Raw genomic sequence first — 23030 nt, 5'->3', positions numbered from 1 at the left:
TGATGTGAAGAAGTGTCACAAGATGTGATTTAACTAACGAGCGGATCAATCTCATCACACACCCTCTCAAATGTTGGTTTGGTCATTCTGAAATGCCGGAGCCAGTCACACAATTGCGTCCCCGATTGCAGCAAATTCCATTTTTTTATTTTAGAAATTGTATCTTTCGTCCTACTGTTCATGCTGCTGGCCCTGTGCTTAATATCCAGGGAGGATGTCTTCTCTTACTACAGTCCCTTCCTCGTAGGCTTACAGTCTGTTACAGTCTCTTCCTTCCTTTCTTGTTTAAGAATTGTATGTTCTTGTGTTTATTTAAGTGGATACAAGTCAGCATATTTGTGCTGCACACAGCACAAACCGCACATATGGCAGAGAGAAAGAGGGTTGTATTAGTTGGAACCAAAGACTTAAACTTGAGAACTTTTGACCTGCTTTTGTAAATAAGAATACTCGAGGCTCTGCTTTGACTTTGCTGCTTTGACTTTACTCGAGTCAGACTTGAAATGACTCCTTATGAATCATCAGCTCAACACAGAATGAGCTTTGACCTTGCTAAACTTTGAAAGGGTGCGTGGTGCAGGGATTTACTCAGTAAGCATCAAATTAGTTTAGGGAGGAAACTTTTAAGGTCTCTGGCAGTCGGCTAATAAACGTATATTAAAAAATAAAATACACACTTCATTTAAAACGTTTTGGGCCAGTAAGATTTCTAAAATGTTTTAAAAAAGAAATCGCTTACCAAGGCTGCATTTATTTGATCAAAATACAATAAAAACAGAAATACCGTAAAATGTTTTTTCAATTTAAAATAACTTTTTAAAAATTTGAAGACATTTTAGAATGTAATTTATTCCTGTGATGTCAAAGTTGAATTTTCAGCATCATTACTCCAGTCTTCAGTGTCACATGATCCTTCAGAAATCATTCTAATATGACGATTTGATGCTCAAGAAACATGTATTATAATTATCAGTGTTGTGCTGCTTTTTCTGTGGAAATTGATACATTTTCAAGATTCTTTGAATAGAAAGTTTAAAAGAACAGCATTTATTTAAAGAAGAGAAATCTTATCTAACATGTAAATGTAACAATAGTGGAAATTAATGCACAATTGAATGTTCACTATTGAGCGTTACCAAAAATGTAAATCTCTAATATTGGCTGATATGGTAAACTATGGCAGTGGTTCTCAAACCTATCCTGGGGACCCCTCACCAGTGCACATTTTGCATGTCTCCCTCATCAGACACACACCCAATTCAAGTCTTCAGCCTCTACTAATGAGCTGATGATTTGAATCAGGTGTGTTAGATGAGGGAGACATGCAAAATGTGCACTGGTGAGGGGTCCCCACGATAGGTTTGAGAACCACTGAACTATGGTACTGATATATTGAGCATCCCAACTTGGTCTTGACTCGCGTCATTTGCAGCATGAATCAAGACTTATAATAAGATTTGAGACTTGACTCTGGTTTGATTTAGATCCGCTCAGTACAGTGTGTGAGTGCTCTTTCCTCTGTAGACTTGAGAAGGGCACAGATATGACAGGCCTCATTGAATAAATAGATGAGACAGGCCAGCTGTGACACTGTTTGAGATTCACTCAGCCTGACAAGGCTGTGTATCTCCCTCGTTCTCATCTCTCTGGTCCTCCCATCCCCCTTTTGTAACCCACTTGTCTCTTTGTCTTTCCTCAGCATGCACCTGGTGTGCCCCGTATACTTGTGGGTAACCGGCTACACCTGGCGTTCAAGCGACAGGTCCCCACAGAACAGGCACGGGCGTACGCAGAAAAAAACGGCATGACGTTTTTTGAAGTGAGTCCCCTCTGCAACTTCAACGTCATAGAGTCTTTTACGGAGCTCTCGCGCATCGTGCTCATGAGGCATGGCATGGAGAAGTTCTGGAAGCCCAACAGAGGTGAGTCTTCCTCCTAAGCATTCAGAGCACAAATAGAACTCGTGATAGACCGATACAGCAACATCTCCTCACTTTGAAATCCATTAAAAGTGACAAAAATGCCTATTCTTCCTGATATTTTCGAACATAATGCCACTAATACAGTGGAAATCTTTGGTTTTAACTTTCTGGGTGATGCAGGAAGACTGGCACGGTCAGCATAGCTTTCCATTAGCATAGAAAACCACACTGCATATCGTCCAGAGCTGCGTAATTAGAGGCAGAAGGCTTTCAGTGAAGCACTTCTTTCTCTGTCTGTTTCCACTGTTATGTGGGATTTTCCCATGAGACCTCGCAGTGCCCCAGATGAGCTGTTTAGCAGAAGCTGCATCCTGCATTTCAGAGAACGGGAAGCGCTTTCAACATGCCTTTCAAAATGTCAGCCATTTACACTCTCTTGCTCTCCTTAACATAACTCTGCTCCTGCGTGAACAGTCATGCAATATGTTATATGTTGTGTTATGTGTTGTGTGTTACATGTTATGTTGGTCAGACTTTAGTTTAGGGTCCAATTCTCACTATCAACTAACTAAATGTGACTTTTGCGTCAAACTCCTAATTACTGCTTATTAATAGTTAGTAAGGTAGTTGTTAAGTTTAGGTATTGGTGGGATTAAGGGATATAATGTGTTATAAGGCATTAATATGTGCTTTATAAGTCAGTATCCTAGTAATATGCATGCTAATAAGCACCTAGTTAATAGTGAAAATAGGACCCTAAACTACAGTGTTATCGATATATGTTGTGATAAAGTGCCATTATTATGCTATTTTAAAGTTTACTAATTTAGTTTTGGAGGTCTCCAACAACAGGTTTACATGCAAGAGTTTCATTTTCTCAAGTCAACTTTATTTATATAGCGCTTTTTACAATGCAGATTGTTTCAAAGCAGCTGCACAGTGTTAAACAGGAAAATAATGCAACAAAATTTGATTCGGCCGTACAGCCGCTCCGGAGAAAACGGTGATGTCATCTAGCTCATTTCAGTTATCATACAATTGTCGTGGGCAGATCAGTAATTTAGTTTATATGGTTAATTTAGTTTACTAATTGGATTTATTTGGATATTTAGTTGAAAATTTAGTGCCCCCAACTGAGCAAGCCAAGCCAAAGGTGACAGTGGCAAGGAACCAGGTGACATAATGGAGAAAAATAAACCTTGGGAGAAACAAGGCTCAGTCTGGGTGCCAGTTCTCCTCTGGCCAATTAACAAACAACTTTACATGTCAGGGGTCATATTAGAGCGCCGGGCAGTGATGACTCCGAGGGCATTTTCTCATAATATACATTGCACATCACCACGATGTTCAATGATTCTCAAACGACTCGATGGATGAATCAGTCTCTCTAAATCCCTCTCTTCCGCGAGCCTACTCTGCTCTGATTGGTCAGATGACCCAGTCTGTTCTGATTGGTCTACCGTGTACAGTGTGTATTTCGGAAACACACTGCCATTACCATAACTGAACTCCAGCTCCGTCTGGAGGCTTCTTAAAGCTCAGCGATTGTACACACTGTAAAGACAGTAACAATGACGTTAATTTTACATCAATCCCAGCTCGAGTTCGAATCGATTATGAAACATTGGAAGAACTAGTTATTCAACCCGAACCTTGAGCAGGACGTTTCTCAGTGATGCTACTCAGTTTGAGGTACATTATGAGATGTAATTCCTCACCATTAGCATTAACAAGTGTGTGTGTTTCTAATTTATTGCGGTGCACATGTGGGAACTGTATCAATTACAGCACATACAGTAACGTGAATGACTGATGTAACATTAAAGTTTGCAAAACAAATCTTGCTCCATCCTTTATCTTTACTCAAAGTAATAAGAATGACAGACAATCTGCATTAACAGACACAATTTTAGGTAATACTGCAGCCCACAGCTGATTTACAGTAGTATTTCAGTAGGACGGTAATAACGTGAGATAGCCGGTTAGCCAGATACCTATTCACAATAAACACATTGTAGAGCACAGCATCTTCTCTGCATGATGCTATCAGTATTCGCTGCAGTGTTTGAGGTGGTTCAAGATTTCCCCGGTGTCTGCGCACACAATAAGTGGATTGGCAATATGCTAATGTTTCGGCTTGACAACACAACGAAACGGCTTAGGACTCGTTTGAAAACGATTCGTTTAATTGACTCCGAGTCAACTCTCACTTTTGAGAGGCAATAACTTTATATACGGTGCACTTTCAGATCGAAAACTTTGCAGGATGTTTTCATTCACTTAGAACTGTTACACACTACATGAAAGGTCATTTTCAAAAATCCATAATTGGGGCACTTTAAGATATTTTATGTTATTTGTGTTGTGTTGTGTTGTATGTTATGTTATGCTATTTGTGTTGCGTTATATGTTATATGTTATAAGTTAATGCATATTGAATTTTTATTCATTATCATGCAGCCCTAATTATATTATATTATGAATAAAATAAAATATGAAAGATAAAAGATCCATCTGTTGGTTTAGGAAGCACTGTTGGTTCATTTAGAATAAATATTGTTGCCGCTATTTGTTCTTCACACTGTTACTATGGTTACAGATATCATTCATGGCTATAAACTATAAACTGTAGCATGAACAGGACAGAGTTACAGCTGTTAGTAAACAAGAAGCCTTGCTAACAGCACTGTTGTTTTAGCTAAACACACCAAACATTTTCCCAGAGTTTTTTTTGTATGTTATTACATTCTTAAACGTAACTAATATCCCCATGTCAGGCTACCCATGTGAATCTCACCATTTGCATTTGACTCGGTTTTAAATGATTCAACATTCCCTCAGCAGTTGTGAACACGCTGCATGTATTTCTTTTCGGACATTTTCATTACTTCTGTAAAGAGAATAAAATGATCTCGGCATGCAGATGCATTGAGGCAGCTATACTGTTGAATCCCTGGAGTATCACATGCTTATTTAATTATGTAACCGTTCAACCTCCTGATCACCTTTGTCTTGTAACTCAAATATGCGTGTGTTTTGTCTTTTGTGTCGTTGCAGTATTCAGTCTGCAGGACTTGTGCTGCCGTGCCATTGTTTCCTGCACCCCTGTGCATCTAATCGATAAGCTGCCGCTTCCTGTGGCCATCAAGAGCCACTTGAAGTCATTCTCCATGGCGAATGGCATGAACGCCGTCATGATGCACGGTCGGTCCTACTCGCTGGCCAACGCCGCTGGAGGCAGCAAAGGCAACAGCCTCAAACGCTCTAAATCCATCCGGCCGCCTCAGAGTCCGCCACAGAACTGCACCAGGAGCAACTGTAAGATCTCCTAGCCTCCGGGCATAGGGGTGGGGCGGCCCCCCCCTCTCCCTTCCCTTATATAACACTCAGGTGCACACGGACAAACACACAAGGAAACCGACACAGGGCTGGGTCGATGACGCAACAGAGGTGTGTCGCCTCCCAGCATAGGGAGAGCAGGATGTGAGTAAACACCTCCTGGTGCAACAAACGACTCCATTTCTCCCCTCACGTTCATCACCCACAGGCCGTGAATAAAAACGAGCCCTTCATCAGACTCTGATTTTGTTGCAGTGACCACCGACAGCATGTTTCCTACTTCGCTAGCGCCCTCTGCTGGAGAATTCATGCAGATTAAACCCTGCAGCGGCTGACAGGCCTCATTTTGAAGTTGTTTTATGGGCTTATTACGCTTTGGTTGTGTTCTCAGTTGCTCATACTCATAATCCTCTTTTTGGCTCTGTGCAGGGGACTGTCCTCTCTGAAGTACCTCAAACGGTCACATGGTCTTGCATGCTTACCAACAATGAGAGGGCTGATTCGAAATGACTTGTAGTGCTTGCGTATGTATTAAAAATGTGATTTGCACTGCAAATTGGTGGTCTCTGAATTTGCCGGCCATTTGCACAATGAGTGACTGTGTTGTTGAATTTGGACTGTGGGACCACTCGGCTGAGAGAGACGGCGCAAGCATTTCCAGGCACCTTCTGTTTGCCATCTATCCTCCCTGCAAGTCCTTGAAAATGGAAAATCCGGAAAATGGTGTGTGATGAAATGCTCCTCTTTAGATCGAAACTGTCTTCTCCTTAAACACGGATTACAGGAAATTTCTCCTCAGGGGACAGTATTGGCAAAGAGTTTTTTTTTTAATTTTTTTTATTTAACTCTCAGCTCCTCTTGACTTATTCTGATTTGCTTTTTCCTGCATGTTTTGTGGGATTATTCACCATATTTACAATATTTGAACACTGTAATTACCTCTCCGAATGTCCAGAGTTCAATACCACAACTGCCTGATTTTCTCATTCACGACCCTGCGTTTGCCACACATTTCAGTACTTTCCCGTTATACTTTCTGTGCAGTTACAAGCTTTCACTCTTGTCTGGCTAAAACGCACAATGATTTCAAATCCCATGTGCTTTACCAGTTTTCAGTGTTGTCGCATGAGTTCAAAAGTCAGGTCTTTGCTTGAAGCCCTTTTAATCTGCACATACAGCATGATTTCTCTATAGATATATCTCAGAATGAAGGATAATAAACCCATTCAAGCTTGCTCCTAAGTATCAAGCACACATGAAATGGTGACGTCACAAGTGAAATCTACAGCACTTCCTTTGGATTTTCCCGGCGGTATCGAATCACATCAGACGCAGCGATGCATTTCTTCCTGCTGTTGTTGGTGAATAATAGATGATACTCAGTTTTTTTTTCAAACCACCCTGTTTCTCCTCCACCCCCTTCATCTCAGGGACGAGCCTCGTCCTCCAGTGACAGACCTGCCCAATGAAGCCTGTTTAAACCAGGCTGAGCGACAGGCTGCCAGAAGGAGGCCTTTAAACTTCCTCTAGAGGGCTGCAAGCTTCTGTGTTTGACCTATAAACCTTTTGCAGTCGCTATAGCTGAACCTGGCACACGTTGGTCTTGCGTTTAGAGCAGTTGTGCGTATTAGTGTCCATCTGTCGGGTGACATAAATACTAAAGGGTCCACAGAATGTTATTGGCCTCCACCCCTTAATCTTTGAATCCTGAAAGCCTGTGGTGATAGAAATACTACAAAGAAGTGTTCTTTTATTCCGTTTTGGGCATCTTCAGAATCAGTAGGTATTAGTTTGAGCCTCTCAGCCGAGAGCACTGGTTGTTCTTCTCTGTAATATGCACATCATACGGTGCAAAGAAATTCTGTGACTTAGTTAGAGCGTTCCATTTCAACTTTTTTTGTATCGTAAAGTGTTTTTCCTCTTTGTAACTGAAACCTCTGATAATATAAAAAAAAAAAAACCACGCTCATAGTTTTAAGTGTAACGTCGGGCAGTATGACGGGACCCTCCTGGTGTTTCCAAAGGAGTGGTCTCTTCTGTGTGAACGGGATAAAGGGAAATGTGATTTGGTGAAGCAGTAGGAACACACAATTGTAAACACTATTTTCCTTTGGTTGAAGCTAAAAGCTGCTGAAATACCTGCATAATCATCAGAAGTTCTTGCAACAATAACAATGAAAAAACTTTTTTTTTAAATTATTGATTGTACAGTTCTTAGTGTATGAAAAGCAACGACTTTTTCACAATAAAATGGATAATGTTATCAGTAAAACAAAGCGTTGAGGTTCTTTGCATCCAACATTGCTCATCGCAGATGACACTTGTTTACATATTAAAATATTTATTTGTTGATATTTACAAGATATCAGAAATGATTAGGATGTATCAGGATATGTATTGGGGATACAACTCAAATGTTAATTTGTTACCTTTTCCTACTTAATAAGTCATGGGAATGAATGATAACTCGTAGCCATTATTTGACTAAATAAAAATGAGAGAACTAATTAAGTTGTGGGAGCACATGGTTTCCGAACCATTCCTCTTCCCATCCAACAGACAGGCTAGGTTAGAGTTTTCTGAATAAGTTACAGATGAATGCAATATTTACAGAAAAAGCCATACAATATATTTTCACATATCCAAGGGCAGAGTATTCATCCAGTTTGGGTTGAAATATGGTGTCTGGTCGAAATGTGGTCTCTGGTCGAAGTCCTACATAACAGAAAATAAGATCAAGATGATGAGAGTGCTTTCAAATGAGCAAAAACTTAAGCCAAATAGATCAAATACATAAATGCGTAAGCTCAGCTTGACCTCACAAGAAAAATGCTGTGTGTGTGTTTTTCCCCCTGCTTTTACAGGCCGGCAGAAAGAGTGCGATGGAAACCCATTTAACGTAAATATTGATCTTATTTCGATCCCTGCTGCATGACAGAAGGGATCATGGGCTACCGGTGTGAGCTCCCTGTCTGTTAAGAGGTCGTGGTGTTTGAAGGAACGGCCCCTGGCAGTAGAGTATCTTCAGTAGGCTATTCTGGGGTTTCTCTGAAGCATGCTAAGGACTGCAGTACCCTGAGTTTCTCTTTCTGTTGAGCACAGCATTTTACTAACGATAACTAGAAGCTAGAAGGATGTATGTTAGACCAGACAGAACACATGAGAAACACTCACCTGAGGTCTGTAAGATGTCATTTCCCTTCTCTGCTTCTGTATAGTTTGTAGTTTATTCAAGAGAAACGCTTTGTCCTTTCCTTCCTGACAGGCAAACAGATGAAGAGTCACTGAGGTTAAAACGTATCTGTATATAGCAGTGGATGCTAAAGTGAGGTCCGCATGATCTCGGCACTCACATTGACAATCTGCTCTCGCAGAATCTTGATGAGCTCTTTCCGTCCCTGAGTTATTTGCCAGAGAAAGAAAGTGACGACTCTGAAAGAAGAGAGCGAGGAATGAAGAAAGATCCAGAGAAAAGGTTTCCTTTTGTGTTAAGCGTTCACAAAACATCCAGCTTGTGGACTTACAGGACGATGAGGCTAATCAGATAGTAGAAGAGTTCACTTCTCAGTACGTTTTCAAATATCCACCAGACCCAGTTACTTTGAGGATGGTCCCGAATTGAATCGATCCAATTGAAAATGGCGTAGAAGGGGGTTTTGAGACCCTGGAAGGGCCCACACTGATCTGAGGGCTGCAGGCTGCAAGACAAGCAGAAAAGATCCAGTTCGCACAATGCATTTTGCGTCCCACTGCGCTGCTTTTGAATTGTGCTTCAAATATTTGGAAGTTTAGCATAACTAGAAAAATATACATTCAAAGAAAATTCTCTAAATTAATTTAATTGATTTTATAAATTTTCATGGCTTTTCTGGGTATTAATCACACTTTTAAAATAAGCTGCCTCATATATCCACATTTTTCAAGACAGTTGTTTAGAGGGTGAATTAAACGGAAGTTGCGATAGTTGCAAGACTTCATTTTGTTACATGGTTTGCTATAGTGACAGGTTGTCCCACCCACACACCTTCGGGGAAAATATTTATTTTGATTAAAGATTATGAGGGCACATGAATTTAAAAAAATTATGTCCACAGATAAATCATATAATAAATATTGCAATTAGTGCTGTCAATCGATTAAAAAAAAAAAAAAACTAATCACATTCACATTAATCGCACCTAACATTAAAGTTTTTAATATATTTTTATTATAATTATTGTAATCATTTCACATTTGATCTCCAAATTAATGTAGAAACAACATAAAGACAGTATATTTTAAATCTTAGATCTAACAGGTAGGAAATATACAGAAATGTAATAAGGTTATCGCACACTGATTCAGTCTTCACTGCATAAATGATCAATTGCTTATAATTAATCCTTATTAAAGCTACAAAAGTTATTCAGTCAAGAGCAGTGAGTGATTTTCTACATCTTTTGTTCTTTGATTTACATTAATGGCAGACATCACAGCAGCTGTTTATTAGGCTGCTGTCATTTTAAGATCTGAAGCACATGATCTGACATGCATCCAATATTCTCCCAACTCTTTGCGTTCATTTAACAAATTTAAGACTGGTTACGAGGATACTTGACAAAGTGGACATTTTGTCATACTTTGTGTGTTTTTGTCCGTTCAAGCGTGAAAGAGAACTCAACATGGCGCTGTCTGAAGCAGCATTCTGTGCGCATGAGTCCTGTGTGTGTCTACACACAGAGAGGAGATTCACTGACAGAGCACGCCAGTACAGATTTAAGTTCTTATTTTTGCATCTTAGCGGACTTGAATGGTTTAATAGCACTTGAATGAATGAAAGCATGATCATATACTGTAGCGCAGCCAAAAGATGACAGAAAAAATTGATGCAGCGTTAATTGCGTTAAATATTTTGAATGTGTTAAACCGGAAAAATTAATCGCATGCGTTAACGTGCTAATTTTGACAGCCTTAATTGCAATATTCTATAAACAATAAGAATTGTCCATTTTTGATTTCATGGTGACTTTAAATCATCTTGAGGCCCCCTTGGAAGTTTGCTGTGGCCTCTGAGTGGGTCTCGGCCCCCTGGTTTAGAACAACTGATCCAAACTTTTAAGTACCTTTAACTTGACACGGTTACATTTTTAAAAAACTGATTTTACCCTGTTCTTGCCATTAACTTACCCTGTCAAATAAACTAACTAAATAAATTGACATAGCGTTTTTAAATCCGCAGTGATTGCAGAACAAAGAACCCATCTAGCGCATGTTTAAATAGACAAACCATAACAAAAAAGCAGAGCAGTGGAACGCAAAAACATGTTTTGTGTGAACTCTTATGTTTTATCATATTGATTGGTTCCACTCTCTAGTCTGTCATCAAAAGCAGCTGATTAAGAGTTGAATCTGGAAGTGTTCATGATTATATGAAACAAAATGAAGCAGCAAGATATGTCACTTGGTCGGAAGACAACTGATGAACCAGAATTGAAACTCCACCTCCACACTGTGAATGCTACCATGGACAACGCGCCCAAAAAAGAGGGGAAGAAGAGCAGGGCGATGAAGACCGTCTGTATCTGTGCGGCTCTGCCAGTGTGTTTGGGAGGCTGACAGTTCATGCTCAGACTGATCTGAAACAGGAACCACGAGACTAAAAACATGCAGTCCAGATTATATTGCAAGGACAAAGTGATGATAATAACGGTGCTTACCTTTTTCAAGTAAAAGATGATAAACAATTTAAGGACTTGCATTACAGGAAGTAGGGGGGAGAAGTAAATTCCAATCCTGGGCAGACAGGAAGAGAGATAAAAGAGAGTGCGATCAGCTGGAAGGAATATCAAAGTATAGACCCGAAGAGATGCAGATATTGACTTACCAAGCCAGAGTCTGGGCATAGATCAGATCAAGTACATTCCTCGCAATGTCAAACTCCGGGACGCCTAGGCTCTGGATGCACATGGTTCCGATTACACTGTAGCAATTTTGAAAAAATGATTTGAAAGTGAATCTATTGATTGCGTGTCATTTGTAATCAGTAATTACTCTTCATATGGAACGGTCCACAGCATACTCATGAATAGAACTGTAATGTAAACCATTTCCTTAGATTTATTTATTTATCAGTCTGTAAAAACACAGTAAAAGGCAAATATATTATTTACAGTATACACCATTCAAAAGTTTGTGGTCAGTAAGATATTAATAAAAGAGAAATTAATACCTTTACTCAGCAAGGATGTATTTAATTAGTCTATTGTGACATAGACATTTATAATGTCTATTTCAAATAAATGCTGTTCTTTTGAACTTTTTATTAAAAAAATCATGTGATCATGTGACACTGAAGACTGGAGTAATAATGCTGAAAATTCAGCTTTACCATCACAGGAATAAATTACAATTTAAAATATTATAAAATACAAAACAGTTATTTTAAATGGCAGTATATTCACAATATTGCTGTTTTACTGCATTTTTGATAACAAAATAAATGCAGCCTTGGTGAACCAACCCCAAACTTTGGGTTTTACATATTATACGTTTTACATATTAAAGTGGTGGAAATCAAAATTGCCATCTGTGAACAGCTGTTTTTTTGCAGACTTTAGCAGCCAAGCTGTATTTTGACTCACTTGCGTAGGAATTCCCCAAAGAAAATGCCAAGTAAACAGAATATGAAGTCGATTATCAGCAGTCGATACACACTCTGCCCCACAAAGGACTCCCAACACTTGAATATAATAAAAAAAGAGAGAGGACAACTGCGTAAAGAGACATAATCATGCTTGGCTAGTAATAAATGATAAATTACACTTAAGGTGCACCTACTGAGATTTCGCTGGGAACAAAATCCAGCCAGTAAAAGCAAAGAATTCCAAGAATGGACATCTTCAAAATAACATTTCTAGGAACAAAACAGACAATTAAGGTAAGGTCACTTGACATTGTTAGCAATGGAAATCTGATGCTTCTGTTAACAAAACAATGATCACACCTGATGATGCTGATGTAGATCTGTGCACGTGGATTGGAGTAGCTCTCCATTTTGCTGATGAGGGAGTAGAGGAGAGGCACGATCAGGTTGATGAGCGACACGACCACAGGCAGAAGTAGAGTAGATGCCTCTGCGTTTAAATCGTTTGGATTGTGATCAAAGCCGAAGGTCTGCAGCAAAACATAAGCACACCAGCGTGAAATGCAAGCAAAATGCATATTTTTGTGGTATTACCAGACTGTGAATGAATTTACCAGCTTGTTTGTTCCCAGGAAGTAGATGCCTGCACCGGAGCCTAGGGCGAGTCCTAAAGAGAGCAGCCAGGCCAGTAGGTGGAGGGACAGACGCTTTATTCTGTCAGACAGAGACATTTTGTTTTTCTCCTGTAACCTTTCTGATAAGGACTCCTGGAAGACACGGGCAAAGTGAGCCAACGGAAACAGAAAAGGGATGACACCTACAAGAAGGTAAACAGGTATGAACCTTCAGCTGAATGCCGAGGTTGTTCTTGTTGTACTGTATGGCTTTTTCATTGACAACACTGAAGTCCCAGCTGCACAAGAGACGCCATTCTCCTCCAAAGACGGGTCCTGTCTCTAGCACAAAGTTCTTCTGAAAGGATCTGGACATGCTGAGGAGGAGGAAAGGAAAACAAATCTTTCTGCGTTCCCTTCTGGCATTAATCTAATATACTGTAGACATGATATCTTGTTGCATCGTTCATTACTTCTGTTCACATGGTGACCTTTGAGTCACAATATGCTAATTTTCAAACCTCAACACATTCATATTTGTCAGGGAAACAATCGTAGGCATTGACTGGAACCTTATATTTCCAATGGCAAATATTTCATATGTAAAGTCTGGGAAAATGAGCACATGCTAAACAGTGAACAGGAAGTAATCTAGCTACACAACGAGTTTTGTATTATGTATGCTGTAAAGGCCACAGAAACCTACAGTACTGCTAAATATGATACCTGTAGATAAGAGAGACCCCACACAGCACCAGATATGCAGCTATGGTGAAAAAATAGGCCAACTGCATGTTGTAGGCTGGTGTGGATACAATCACTTCACCATTATAACCACCATAGAACAAGACCGTCTGGTTGAAATAACCCTGTCGACAAAGATAGTGTCACTCCATATTCTACAGATCGAGAATCTGAAAAACGTTTTGTATGATAAACACAAGGTTCAATTTATTAAGGTTAGTTAATGCATTAATTATCATGAACTATTAACAGTATTTTTACAGCATTTTTTTAAATCTCTAAAACATTTTAATTTATCATTCATTTATTATAGGCAAACATGAATGATTATTTATACATTAACTTAAATAAACACTGTAATAAAACCCAATTATTGTTAGGGAATGCTACACTTTTAAAGGTGCACTGTGTAAATTGTAGCGGAATCTAGTGGTGAGGTTGCGAATTGCAACCGCTCACCCCTCCCTTTCCCCTTCCCAAATGGCACCCTAAACACTTGCGGTCTTCCTACGAGTCCGCACTTTTGTGACGTAACATCGCTTTGACTGTCGGGAAGAAGTCCTCTGCGGAGCTCGAATCAGTGCAGGCTCGGCAAAAGTGCGCATCTTGACTGTAAAAGGGGTGCTCGCGAGCACCCTTCTGAGACCTAAAATGACAAATGGGACACCCTACGGTCTACATGCGCACGTGGCAGCCATTGTAAGTCCACAAGACCGAAAGTAAATATGAAGTGTGCCATTTGGGACACGGCCATAGAGAAGCTACGGTGGCCGACACAGGACAAAGACGTTGTCGTGTGAGACTGCAGAGAGTAGCTAGTGCTCTGTAGAGTAATTTGTCTACTTTAGAAACATGACGGTGCAAAATCGAGACTTCACTGTAAGGGACCCCCCAGGGTATATTTAGATAGAAATGGCTCATTCTAAGGTAATAAAAACATAACAGTTCTTATGTAAGGTCTTTTTTCACCACTGAAAACATAGTTTATATATATTATATTGCATTTCTGTCAATAGATCCTCATAAATACTACACACTGCACCTTTAACGTAAAGTCAAGGCTCGACATTAACGTTTGTCCGCTTGTCCGGCACAAGTGGATTTTTGAAGGGGCAAGTGAAAGAGAATTTTACTTCCCCGATCGGACAAGCTGATTAAAATGTCAAAAAATAACTAGGGAATCACCAAAATGCAACAATAATTCTGCATTCATTTAGTGTAATTGGCGATCGATAGTGGATAATAATTTAATGTATAATGAACTGACGGTAACAAGGTTGTGCTGTTGACGCTCGCGCCACAACAAATGAGTGCCGCTCATACAAAGAAACTCAGTTAACATACACGGTTAACATTACAAATTGTGGAGTTTTTATATTTATATGATAGCCAACAGTAAAGCAACATCACAGAACCAAGAGTGCTGTTTTCCTGAATACCATCAATACCATTACACTGATTTCATATGACGGTTCCATAAACAATTAATTAACATTAAGTTACTTACATTTTAGATGCAATATTCACTGTTTTTGTTCGGTTTCAGCAGCAAAAATAGTAAAAAACAAAAAACAAAGATCAAAGCAGAACCATAACGCTTCTCAAAGCAACGGTGTGTTACTGAATGATTCAGCCTTTGAATGAATCGGTTGAATCAAAGATTCCATGACCTATTCGTAAACCACTGCCCCATTCTTGAATGAATCGTTTAAATTAATGACTCAATGACTCACTCATAAAGACGGTCACCTGCTGCCACCTACTGGTGGTTTAGTTTATTTCTTATTTGTATCTTCAAACATATTTAAAACAATCTCATTAAATTATTTGTTTAGTGTAAATTATTTAATTTGACTGGTAACAGCCATATAGTGTCTTATTCTAATTTAATTTCTAGATCAAATAAAAAATAAAATGAAAGCTATATTTAGCATAGCCTATATTTAATAAGATTATGGAAAAAATGCCCTTTATAAAAAGGTAAAAATATCCCAAATATGCAGATTTGAATATGTCAAAGCTGATTGAACACTGATGAGAATATATCTTCAGAATAAATTATATTTACAACACACACAAAAAAAAAGAAAGAAAAAAAAACAAAGGACAAGCTAATTTTTCTGGTGAATGACGGATTTACTTGTTCGAAGGACAAGCACGTGAACCGGCTTAATGTCGAGCCCTGGTAAAGTGTTAATGAATATAAAGTTTGGACTCAAAACTCACCACCCCTGTGAGGAGCTCAAGTCCTCTGAACCCTGTTACGCTGCTGATATTAGGCGCATGCACAATTTGTGGAATTGTGATGAAGCAGAAGTTGATGATGAGGGAGAAGAGGTTGAACTTCAGCAGCCATTTAAGGAACAAGAAGTAGGAGAGGACAGAAGTGCCAAACCTGCCCCCGATCTCCTTCAGGGTGTTCTGCCATACAACCAAATGCTGCCTGGCTGATGCAAAGCTGGTGCGGAATCTGCGGAAAGACTGAAGAGGCGGATTAGTAGTCTTATAATAGACTGTAATATCATGCAGCACTTGAATGGGAACCATGATAATAACGAATCTAGATTTAAAAATGGTCGTTTATCATTTTACCCGAGACACCTGTTGACGACAGTCTGCCGGGAGGATGGTCTTTGAGACTTTGACGGAGTTCACTCTGTTCCTGTTGAGGGGAATGTAAGTTCAAGCTTAGATAAAATTCAGCATTGTGGGAAATGCTGCAAAAATGTTTTATTAAAAAATACGTTAACCTGATTGTTTTCCTCTCATTAAATGACATAGGTAATGATCGAATAGCTTGAAATCTGGCTCCGGCTGACAGGTTAACCAGCTCTGTTACCAGTTCAGATGTATCTGGGACCACAGACATTCAGTTAGTTCATATCTGACACGTCTTTCTTACTGTAGACAATGTAACATATTTGTAACTTATATATATAATATATATATATATATATATATATATATATATGCCATGCAATGTCTTATGCCATGCAATGTCTTATTTTTCTTTTCACATTTTGTTGCTGCCTTATGTTAAACTACTTTAATTACCTTTTTGTCCAACATCAATCTACAATCCATACACCGTAATGAAAACGCAAAAACAGATTTGTGACAACTTTGCAAATTTATAAAAAACAATGGTAACACTTTACAATAAGGTTGTATTAGTTAACATTAGTTAATGCATTAGTTAACGTGAACTAACCATGAACAACACCTCTGTTCAGCATTAGTTAATCTTTGTTAACGTTTGTTCATAAAAATCCAGACGTTCATGTTTTGTTCATGTTAGTTCACAGTGCATTAACTAATGTTAGCAAGATTTTAATAATGCATTAGTAAATGTTGAAATTAACATTAACAAAGATAAATAAATGCTTTATAAATTCAGTTAATTATTAGTTCATGTTAACTAAAATGGAAATAATTACATTGCATAAGCACTTTTCTTCTGGGACACTTGACATTTAGCTCAGGAGCATTCCAATTACCCTTGTTGATGTTACTACACTTCAAGTGGGGTTAACCTGTGGCAAATTCAATTAAATGGGTATGATTTGGAAAGGCACACACCTCTCAATAAAAGGTCTAACAGCTGAAAATGCATATCAGAGCATTTTCCAAGCCATGAGGTCAAAGGAACTGCCTGTAGAGCCAGGATTGTGTCAAGACACAGATCTGGGAAAGACTACAAAATTAAATTATGCTGTATTGAAGGTTCACAGAAGCATGTAGCCTCCATAATCCTTAAAGGATTAGTTCACTTCAAAATGAAAATTTCCTGATAATTTACTCACCCTCATCTCATCCAAGATGTTCATGTCTTTCTTTCTTCAGTTGAAAAGAAATTAAGTTTTTCGAGGAAAACATACCAGGATTTTTCTCCACATAATGGATATCAATTAGCCTGGATGCCAGCCGAACTTAGCCCCGCCCACAACATTTTTACTCGGGCAGTTCGGTCTTGACTTGCTCAATAGAGAAGTAATTATGCTCGAACAGAAGCTGTTCGGACCAATGAAATTGTCAGGGCGGGCTTTAGACGATGATGGACAGATGATAAACAGTAACGTAATCATCCACGTCATCAAAAGCCGCTTGGGTTGAATTTGTTCTAATCCTAAACGGAGAACTTGTTCATATATGCATTCACCTTTATTATTTCTCTCAGAAATTATGATCGTGTTGGTAAGTACTCTGTGTATCCTTAAATTCTTTTATTACAACACTTTTCTTCTAACGTTAGGCTACTTATTCCAGCGTGCGTGCAGACAGGGTTGCCAAGTGTTTACAACAAAACGCGCCCAATTGCTAACGTTCCTCGAAACTAGCCAAAAACAAGCCCAATGGCTTTCCATGGGGGTTCTCCGGGAAAAAAAGGCATTTGGGGGGTAAAATATGTGTTATTTTGGCAGGGCTGCCTGCTAAAATTCGCATTCCTAGGTCTGTATATCACATAATTGAGGTCGCTTCAACCCTTGGACTTGGCAACACAGTGCAGTTGAGTTCTGTTGACATTTGACAACTAACGTTATGCGTCGCTCGGTCGCTCCGTTGCTCTGATTGGTTGTAGGTCTATCCAATTGAGGTCTTTCCTGGTTCGGTTGAAACACGCCCCATAATCACAACCCAACGGAGCAGTATCAGACTCATATTCTGACTAGAATTGAGTATGACGACGTCAGGCTAGATATCAATGGCAACCAATGGGTTGAAGGTCCAAATCAATGCAGTTTCAGTGCAGCTTCAGAGGATCTGCATGATCCCAGCCGAGGAATAGGGTCTTATCCATAGACTGTAAAAAAATATGGACGTAGTGTCCGTGACGTCACCCATAGGATTCTGATGAGCAGCTTTGAAGCGCAAAGTATGGACGAGATGGCTATTGCCATCTTGGCAGCGCGTCACTCCCGGATAACAGAAAATGGGCAAAAAGGCGGGACGTGTGCGGAGCTGAAGTGACGTGATGACTAACAGACAGCAGATAAATGGCAATCCACCTGTCACTCGAAGTGGCCATGCCCTTAATTATGCAGAACTTTAATGCTTTATATAATGTAAACGAATGAGTTATAAAAAAAATTCACCCCCCTCACAGTTGTCATGAAGGGCAAAATTAGCTCTATAGACCAAAACCACAATTTGTACCAACATGTTTTAATCTGCTGTAAAGTTGGGCATTTAAACATGGGGCTCAATGATATTCTGCTCCCTTCTGGGTCGGTACTTCCACCTACATCTCTACAACATATGCCGTGAAGAAGAAGAACAACACAGAAGTTGCGCATTTGAGGTTAATAGTATATAAATGTTTTTTTTTTTTTTTTTTTTAATGGCCGATGGTTTCGCTAGATAAGACCCTATTCCTCGGCTGGGATTGTGCAGAGCCTCTGAAGCTCTCCGAAACTGCATTGATGTAGCCCTTTGAAACTGCATTGATTTGGACCTTCAACCCGTTGGTTGCCATTGAAATGCATTATGTGGAGAAAAATCCTGGAATGTTTTCCTCAAAAAACGTAATTTCTTTTCGACTGAAGAAAGAAAGACATGAACATGGATTAGAATTTTCATTTTGAAGTGAACTAATCCTTTAATGGAAGAAGTTTGGAACAACAGGACTCTTTTTAGAGCAATTGATGGAGAAGAGCCTTGGTTAGAGTGGTGACCAAGAAGCTGAAAAATGCGAAAAAACAAAAAACCCCAAGGGGGTATGAAAACTTTCGCAAGGCACTGTTTATATATATATATATATGCATATATACTACTACATACACTACCAGTAGGATTAAAGTAAATAATACATTTATTCAGTAATGAATACATTTATTTGATCAAATGTGACAGTAAAGACATTTATAATTTTACAAAACATTTCTATTTTAAATAAATGCTGTTCTTTTGAAGTTTCTATTCATCAAAGAATCCTGAACACAAATGTATCAGTTTACCCCCCAAAAAGGTTTTTATCATAACCAATAATTTGTAAAATTATTATTGGACTGCATTTATATAGCGCTTTCAAAAGACCCATGGCCACCAAAGCGCTTCACATCTTGCCTCACATTCACCCATTCATACACCAACGGCGGTGTCAGCCATGCAAGGCGCCATCCAGCTCGTCGGGAGCAGCTGGAGTTAGATGTCTTGCTCATGGACACCTCGAGACTTGGTCAGGTGGAACCGGGGATTGAACCACTAACCTTCCGGTTAGCCACTGCCGCTCCCAATTTTATTATTTTCATATTTTATATCTCATTTGTTTAATTTGTACGATCTCCATAATGTCACACTGTGCAAAAAACTGTTTTGACCTCCCTTGCTAGTGTTGTGGTTAATGGCAAACTTGAATCTAACAAAAGGAGATTTTTGTTGTTGTTGTTTTTGTGTGTGTGTGTGTGTGTTTGTCCTGTGGCTTTGATTGTACCGTTTATTTGTCTGGAAACTGAAAATACTACAATAAATATAATATTACACACACACACACACACACACACACACACACACACACACAAAAGCATATGAGACAATAATAAGAAATTATTCTAGAGCAGCAAATCAGCATTTAGAAGGTTTTCTGAAGTATCATATGACACTGATGAAAATTAAGCTTTTCCATCATAGTTATTTTAAGTTGTAATATTATTTTACAATATTACTGTATTTTGATCAAATAAATTCAGCCTGGGAGAGACTTCTTTCAAAAACATAAAAAAAAATATTTGTAATGTTTATGTAATAAATGTAATACAATAAATATAACTCGGTATCTGCATATACATTTACAATTACATTTAGGCATTTAGCAGATGCTTTTATTTAGCAACTTACATTACACTCAAGCTACACATTTTATAGATAGATTAAGTTATATATATATATATCAAACAGATTCTGTCAAACATGACTTACTGTTTTCAACTTCCTGTCGGATTTCGTTTGCAGTAAGTCCCAGGGTTCCCAGAGCTGTGCCATGCTGTGGGAATACACTCATCCTCCTCATCCTGCTGTTTTGATCATAGAATTGTCTTGACAGAGAATAAATAAATGCCTTTTAAATGTTACATGTATGTATACATATTCCAAGAATAACAGACAGTGCAGTTTGCTGACCTCATTTAAGGAACAAGGAAGTTGTGGTTTAATTGTAGGATACAAGGTACAAGTGGGCTGTACCTCATTTTATCTTTGTGCACTGTTGTCCGGGTGACAGGTTTCACCAACCAATACCATTCAGGAGGAACTCTGTAGTCAGGTTTTGTATTACATTTAAAAAGGTATTCATTAGTTATTCATTAACTGTCTTCTGGTCAACAGCAATATAATGACGACATATACTGAACAGCTGTTGTCGTTTACTTTTTGAAGGAAGAAACAAATCCATGAACCTTGGCAGAAAGATGGGATTGCTGTTGTTAGTTAACAGCTTGTTAAATCTCTCAGCCGGTTACAACGTGTTCAACAAAATGGGACTTACAGCTTAACCAATGAGCTATCATTTGATCTGTTCTAATTCCCGTTCCCCCATTAAAGGGTTAATCTGATTATTTTGGAGAATTTTAAGGAATTGATTGGGTTGTTCTGCTGAAGAAAGTGTAATGCAAGTCAATTCAGAAAAAAATCATATACTGCCATGCAATTGTTTTATTTGGCAAGTTTCACTCAATGTTTTTGACACAGAATGTGTCACTGGTGTACCACTAAGTGCACTTGTGTAAAAAAAGAAGAAGATTCCAATGAATCAGTACTTCAAATGGTCAATTAAATCAAGAAATAAGATGAATAGATCTAATCTACTTTTATTGTTGTTATTTAGGCCTATGTATTTAACATTTTTTTTTTTTTAGGCCTACGTTTTTAACTGTCAAACCACCCCCACCCCCCACCCCTATATTGAACATAGACGTGAAAATGCACAATCCATACTTAAATGGTTGTAATTCAAGAATGCTTTGGAATATAGACAGATCATTGCTGATAGATAACATTTAAATGTACTGTAAATCAAATGTACGGTACTAAATATTTTTATTTTATATAAAAAATATAGATTTTTACTTAATATCACTATAAAATCAAAGCCGTATGTCTAACCAAGATGTGTTCCAAATTTGTTCCAAAGTTATTACAAAAATTTGAATTACTATGAGATTTTGTTTAGGCGATGTACCAAATAGCCACCAAATGTCACCCACATTCTATTAAATTGTTTTATTATTTTGTTCTTCTATCACACATTTATATCCAAATTTCACTTCTATCACAAAACAGTCACCAAATATGGAACCGCAAACCTTTCCGACAATGTGTTTTGTGAAGATTAGAAAAGTTTTTGATTATAAAGTATAGGCTACATTTTGTAATATGAAACCTGACACCACCCACTAGGGGAGGAGCCCTAAAATAACTTTTTTTTTTTTTTTTTTTTTTTTTTAACGTTTTCACAGGATGAATTTTGAGTTATTAAACTTTTGATTGATACCTAATTTATGATGATTACTACAATATTTTTAATGAAAAATTGCGAATAAAATAGAGCGGCAAGCGTCCAGGGGTTAGGTAAGTCATGTGACAAAATGGAAAACAAACAGAAACAAAAAAATCAAAGATTTGCTTTGTTTTCATTTATATGGAAAACGCTTATGAATGCTTAAACTTTGTGGAGTCTCCTTGTAGATATGCTTACCTACATTTAATGATTCAGTGACTCGCAAAATACAAAAAGTCACTTCACTTGTCATCGCCTACTGGGAGACTGGAGTCACGATGTGGCCTGCAAAAAGCGTCACTGTAGGCCTATTTACAATTTTAGCGTCACTGTGATGAATCAAAATCCCCACCATGTCGGCTTTCTTTGTCACAAGTCTAGTTTGAATATGAACTGTTTACCTTAAGGATATCCACAGCGATTATATGGCAACGGTATGACAGCAGCTGATATCGTCGGTCAGGTAAACGCTAATGCTTTTGATCTGTTTTGGCGTCTGTGTTGCTGCCTTCAAAGGCACAGTAGTTTACTTAAATTATGTTCTTTTTAACGTTAAATCAATCATTAATAAATTTAATTAATTTAATGGGAATTGTCGAAGACATTCTTATCACCATTGAAAATCCACAGTTTACACTTCTCACAAAACTGCCACTTACGTCATCATCAGTTATTTACTGTCATTCTGAAATATTCTGAGTGAGTTTTACAGCTGTTTAAATGCGATTGCATATGTGAAATTATTTAAAGTGGTAAACATAAACGTTACTTTCTACGATGGGTGGTAGGAAACGTCGTGTATTAAAGTTGGTAAGCGTCTTGAAGAATTTCTGATTGATTTTACATTTACAATGTTCACATTAAGCAGTAGATGGCAGTATTGGAACAAGAACTTTTTTTCTTGTTTCCCCCAGTTCTCTGTTGTAGGTTGTAGCGAATTATAGAGTAGAAGAAGGCATATATATAAAAAGATAAAGTTTATTTTAATAAGTTTGAATGTTGTCACATACAAGAGCTGAATATGAAAATCTCAGTGTATGAATGTTTTTAGTTGAGGTCACTTTTACAGGCAGTTTTTGACACTGCCAGAACAATTATACTGTTGGAAGTGATAATGGGGTCAAAATTAAAATGTACACTCTAAATGTTATGAAACCAGCCAAGATAATCTATGCCTTTTCTTCCTTTTAGCATGGCTAAAAAAAACTAGACAAGGACTGATAAACAAATGGTTAATGGAATGCTTTGCATAATTCATGCAAATATGAAGCCTTCATTGACAATGGTTTAAAATATAC

General features: G+C 38.2%; 2 protein-coding genes across 3 annotated transcripts in view; one reads left to right on the top strand and one right to left on the bottom strand.

The window, feature by feature from the left end:
• The window catches only part of rab40c (RAB40c, member RAS oncogene family), a 30964-nt gene extending 23440 nt beyond the window's left edge, over positions 1-7524 (top strand). For both annotated transcript variants that reach the window (XM_079834132.1, XM_079834131.1), the window contains 2 exons: positions 1700-1922; positions 4980-7524. In XM_079834132.1, the coding sequence (XP_079690258.1) occupies positions 1700-1922; positions 4980-5254 (498 nt within the window). In that variant the 3' untranslated portion in view covers positions 5255-7524. The remainder of the gene's footprint in view (positions 1-1699; positions 1923-4979) is intronic.
• A 64-nt stretch (positions 7525-7588) lies between these two features.
• On the bottom strand, positions 7589-20371 carry tmc5 (transmembrane channel like 5). The gene is made up of 17 exons (XM_079834122.1): positions 20157-20371; positions 15992-16094; positions 15834-15903; positions 15468-15722; positions 13224-13366; positions 12727-12874; positions 12498-12650; positions 12244-12413; positions 12078-12153; positions 11882-11979; positions 11125-11220; positions 10958-11033; positions 10743-10876; positions 8786-8959; positions 8615-8693; positions 8436-8519; positions 7589-7976 (listed from the first exon to the last, which is right to left on the bottom strand). Exons 1-17 carry the CDS (start codon positions 20245-20247, stop codon positions 7896-7898), a joined length of 2031 nt encoding a protein of 676 aa, XP_079690248.1. The 5' UTR covers positions 20248-20371; the 3' UTR covers positions 7589-7895.
• Positions 20372-23030: the final 2659 nt, after the last annotated feature.

This window comes from Gobio gobio (genome assembly GCF_949357685.1).
Source record: "Gobio gobio genome assembly, chromosome: 1".
Lineage (NCBI taxonomy): Eukaryota > Metazoa > Chordata > Actinopteri > Cypriniformes > Gobionidae > Gobio > Gobio gobio.
Note: the sequence above shows the minus strand (reverse complement) of the source record. Positions and strands in the feature narration are given on the sequence as shown.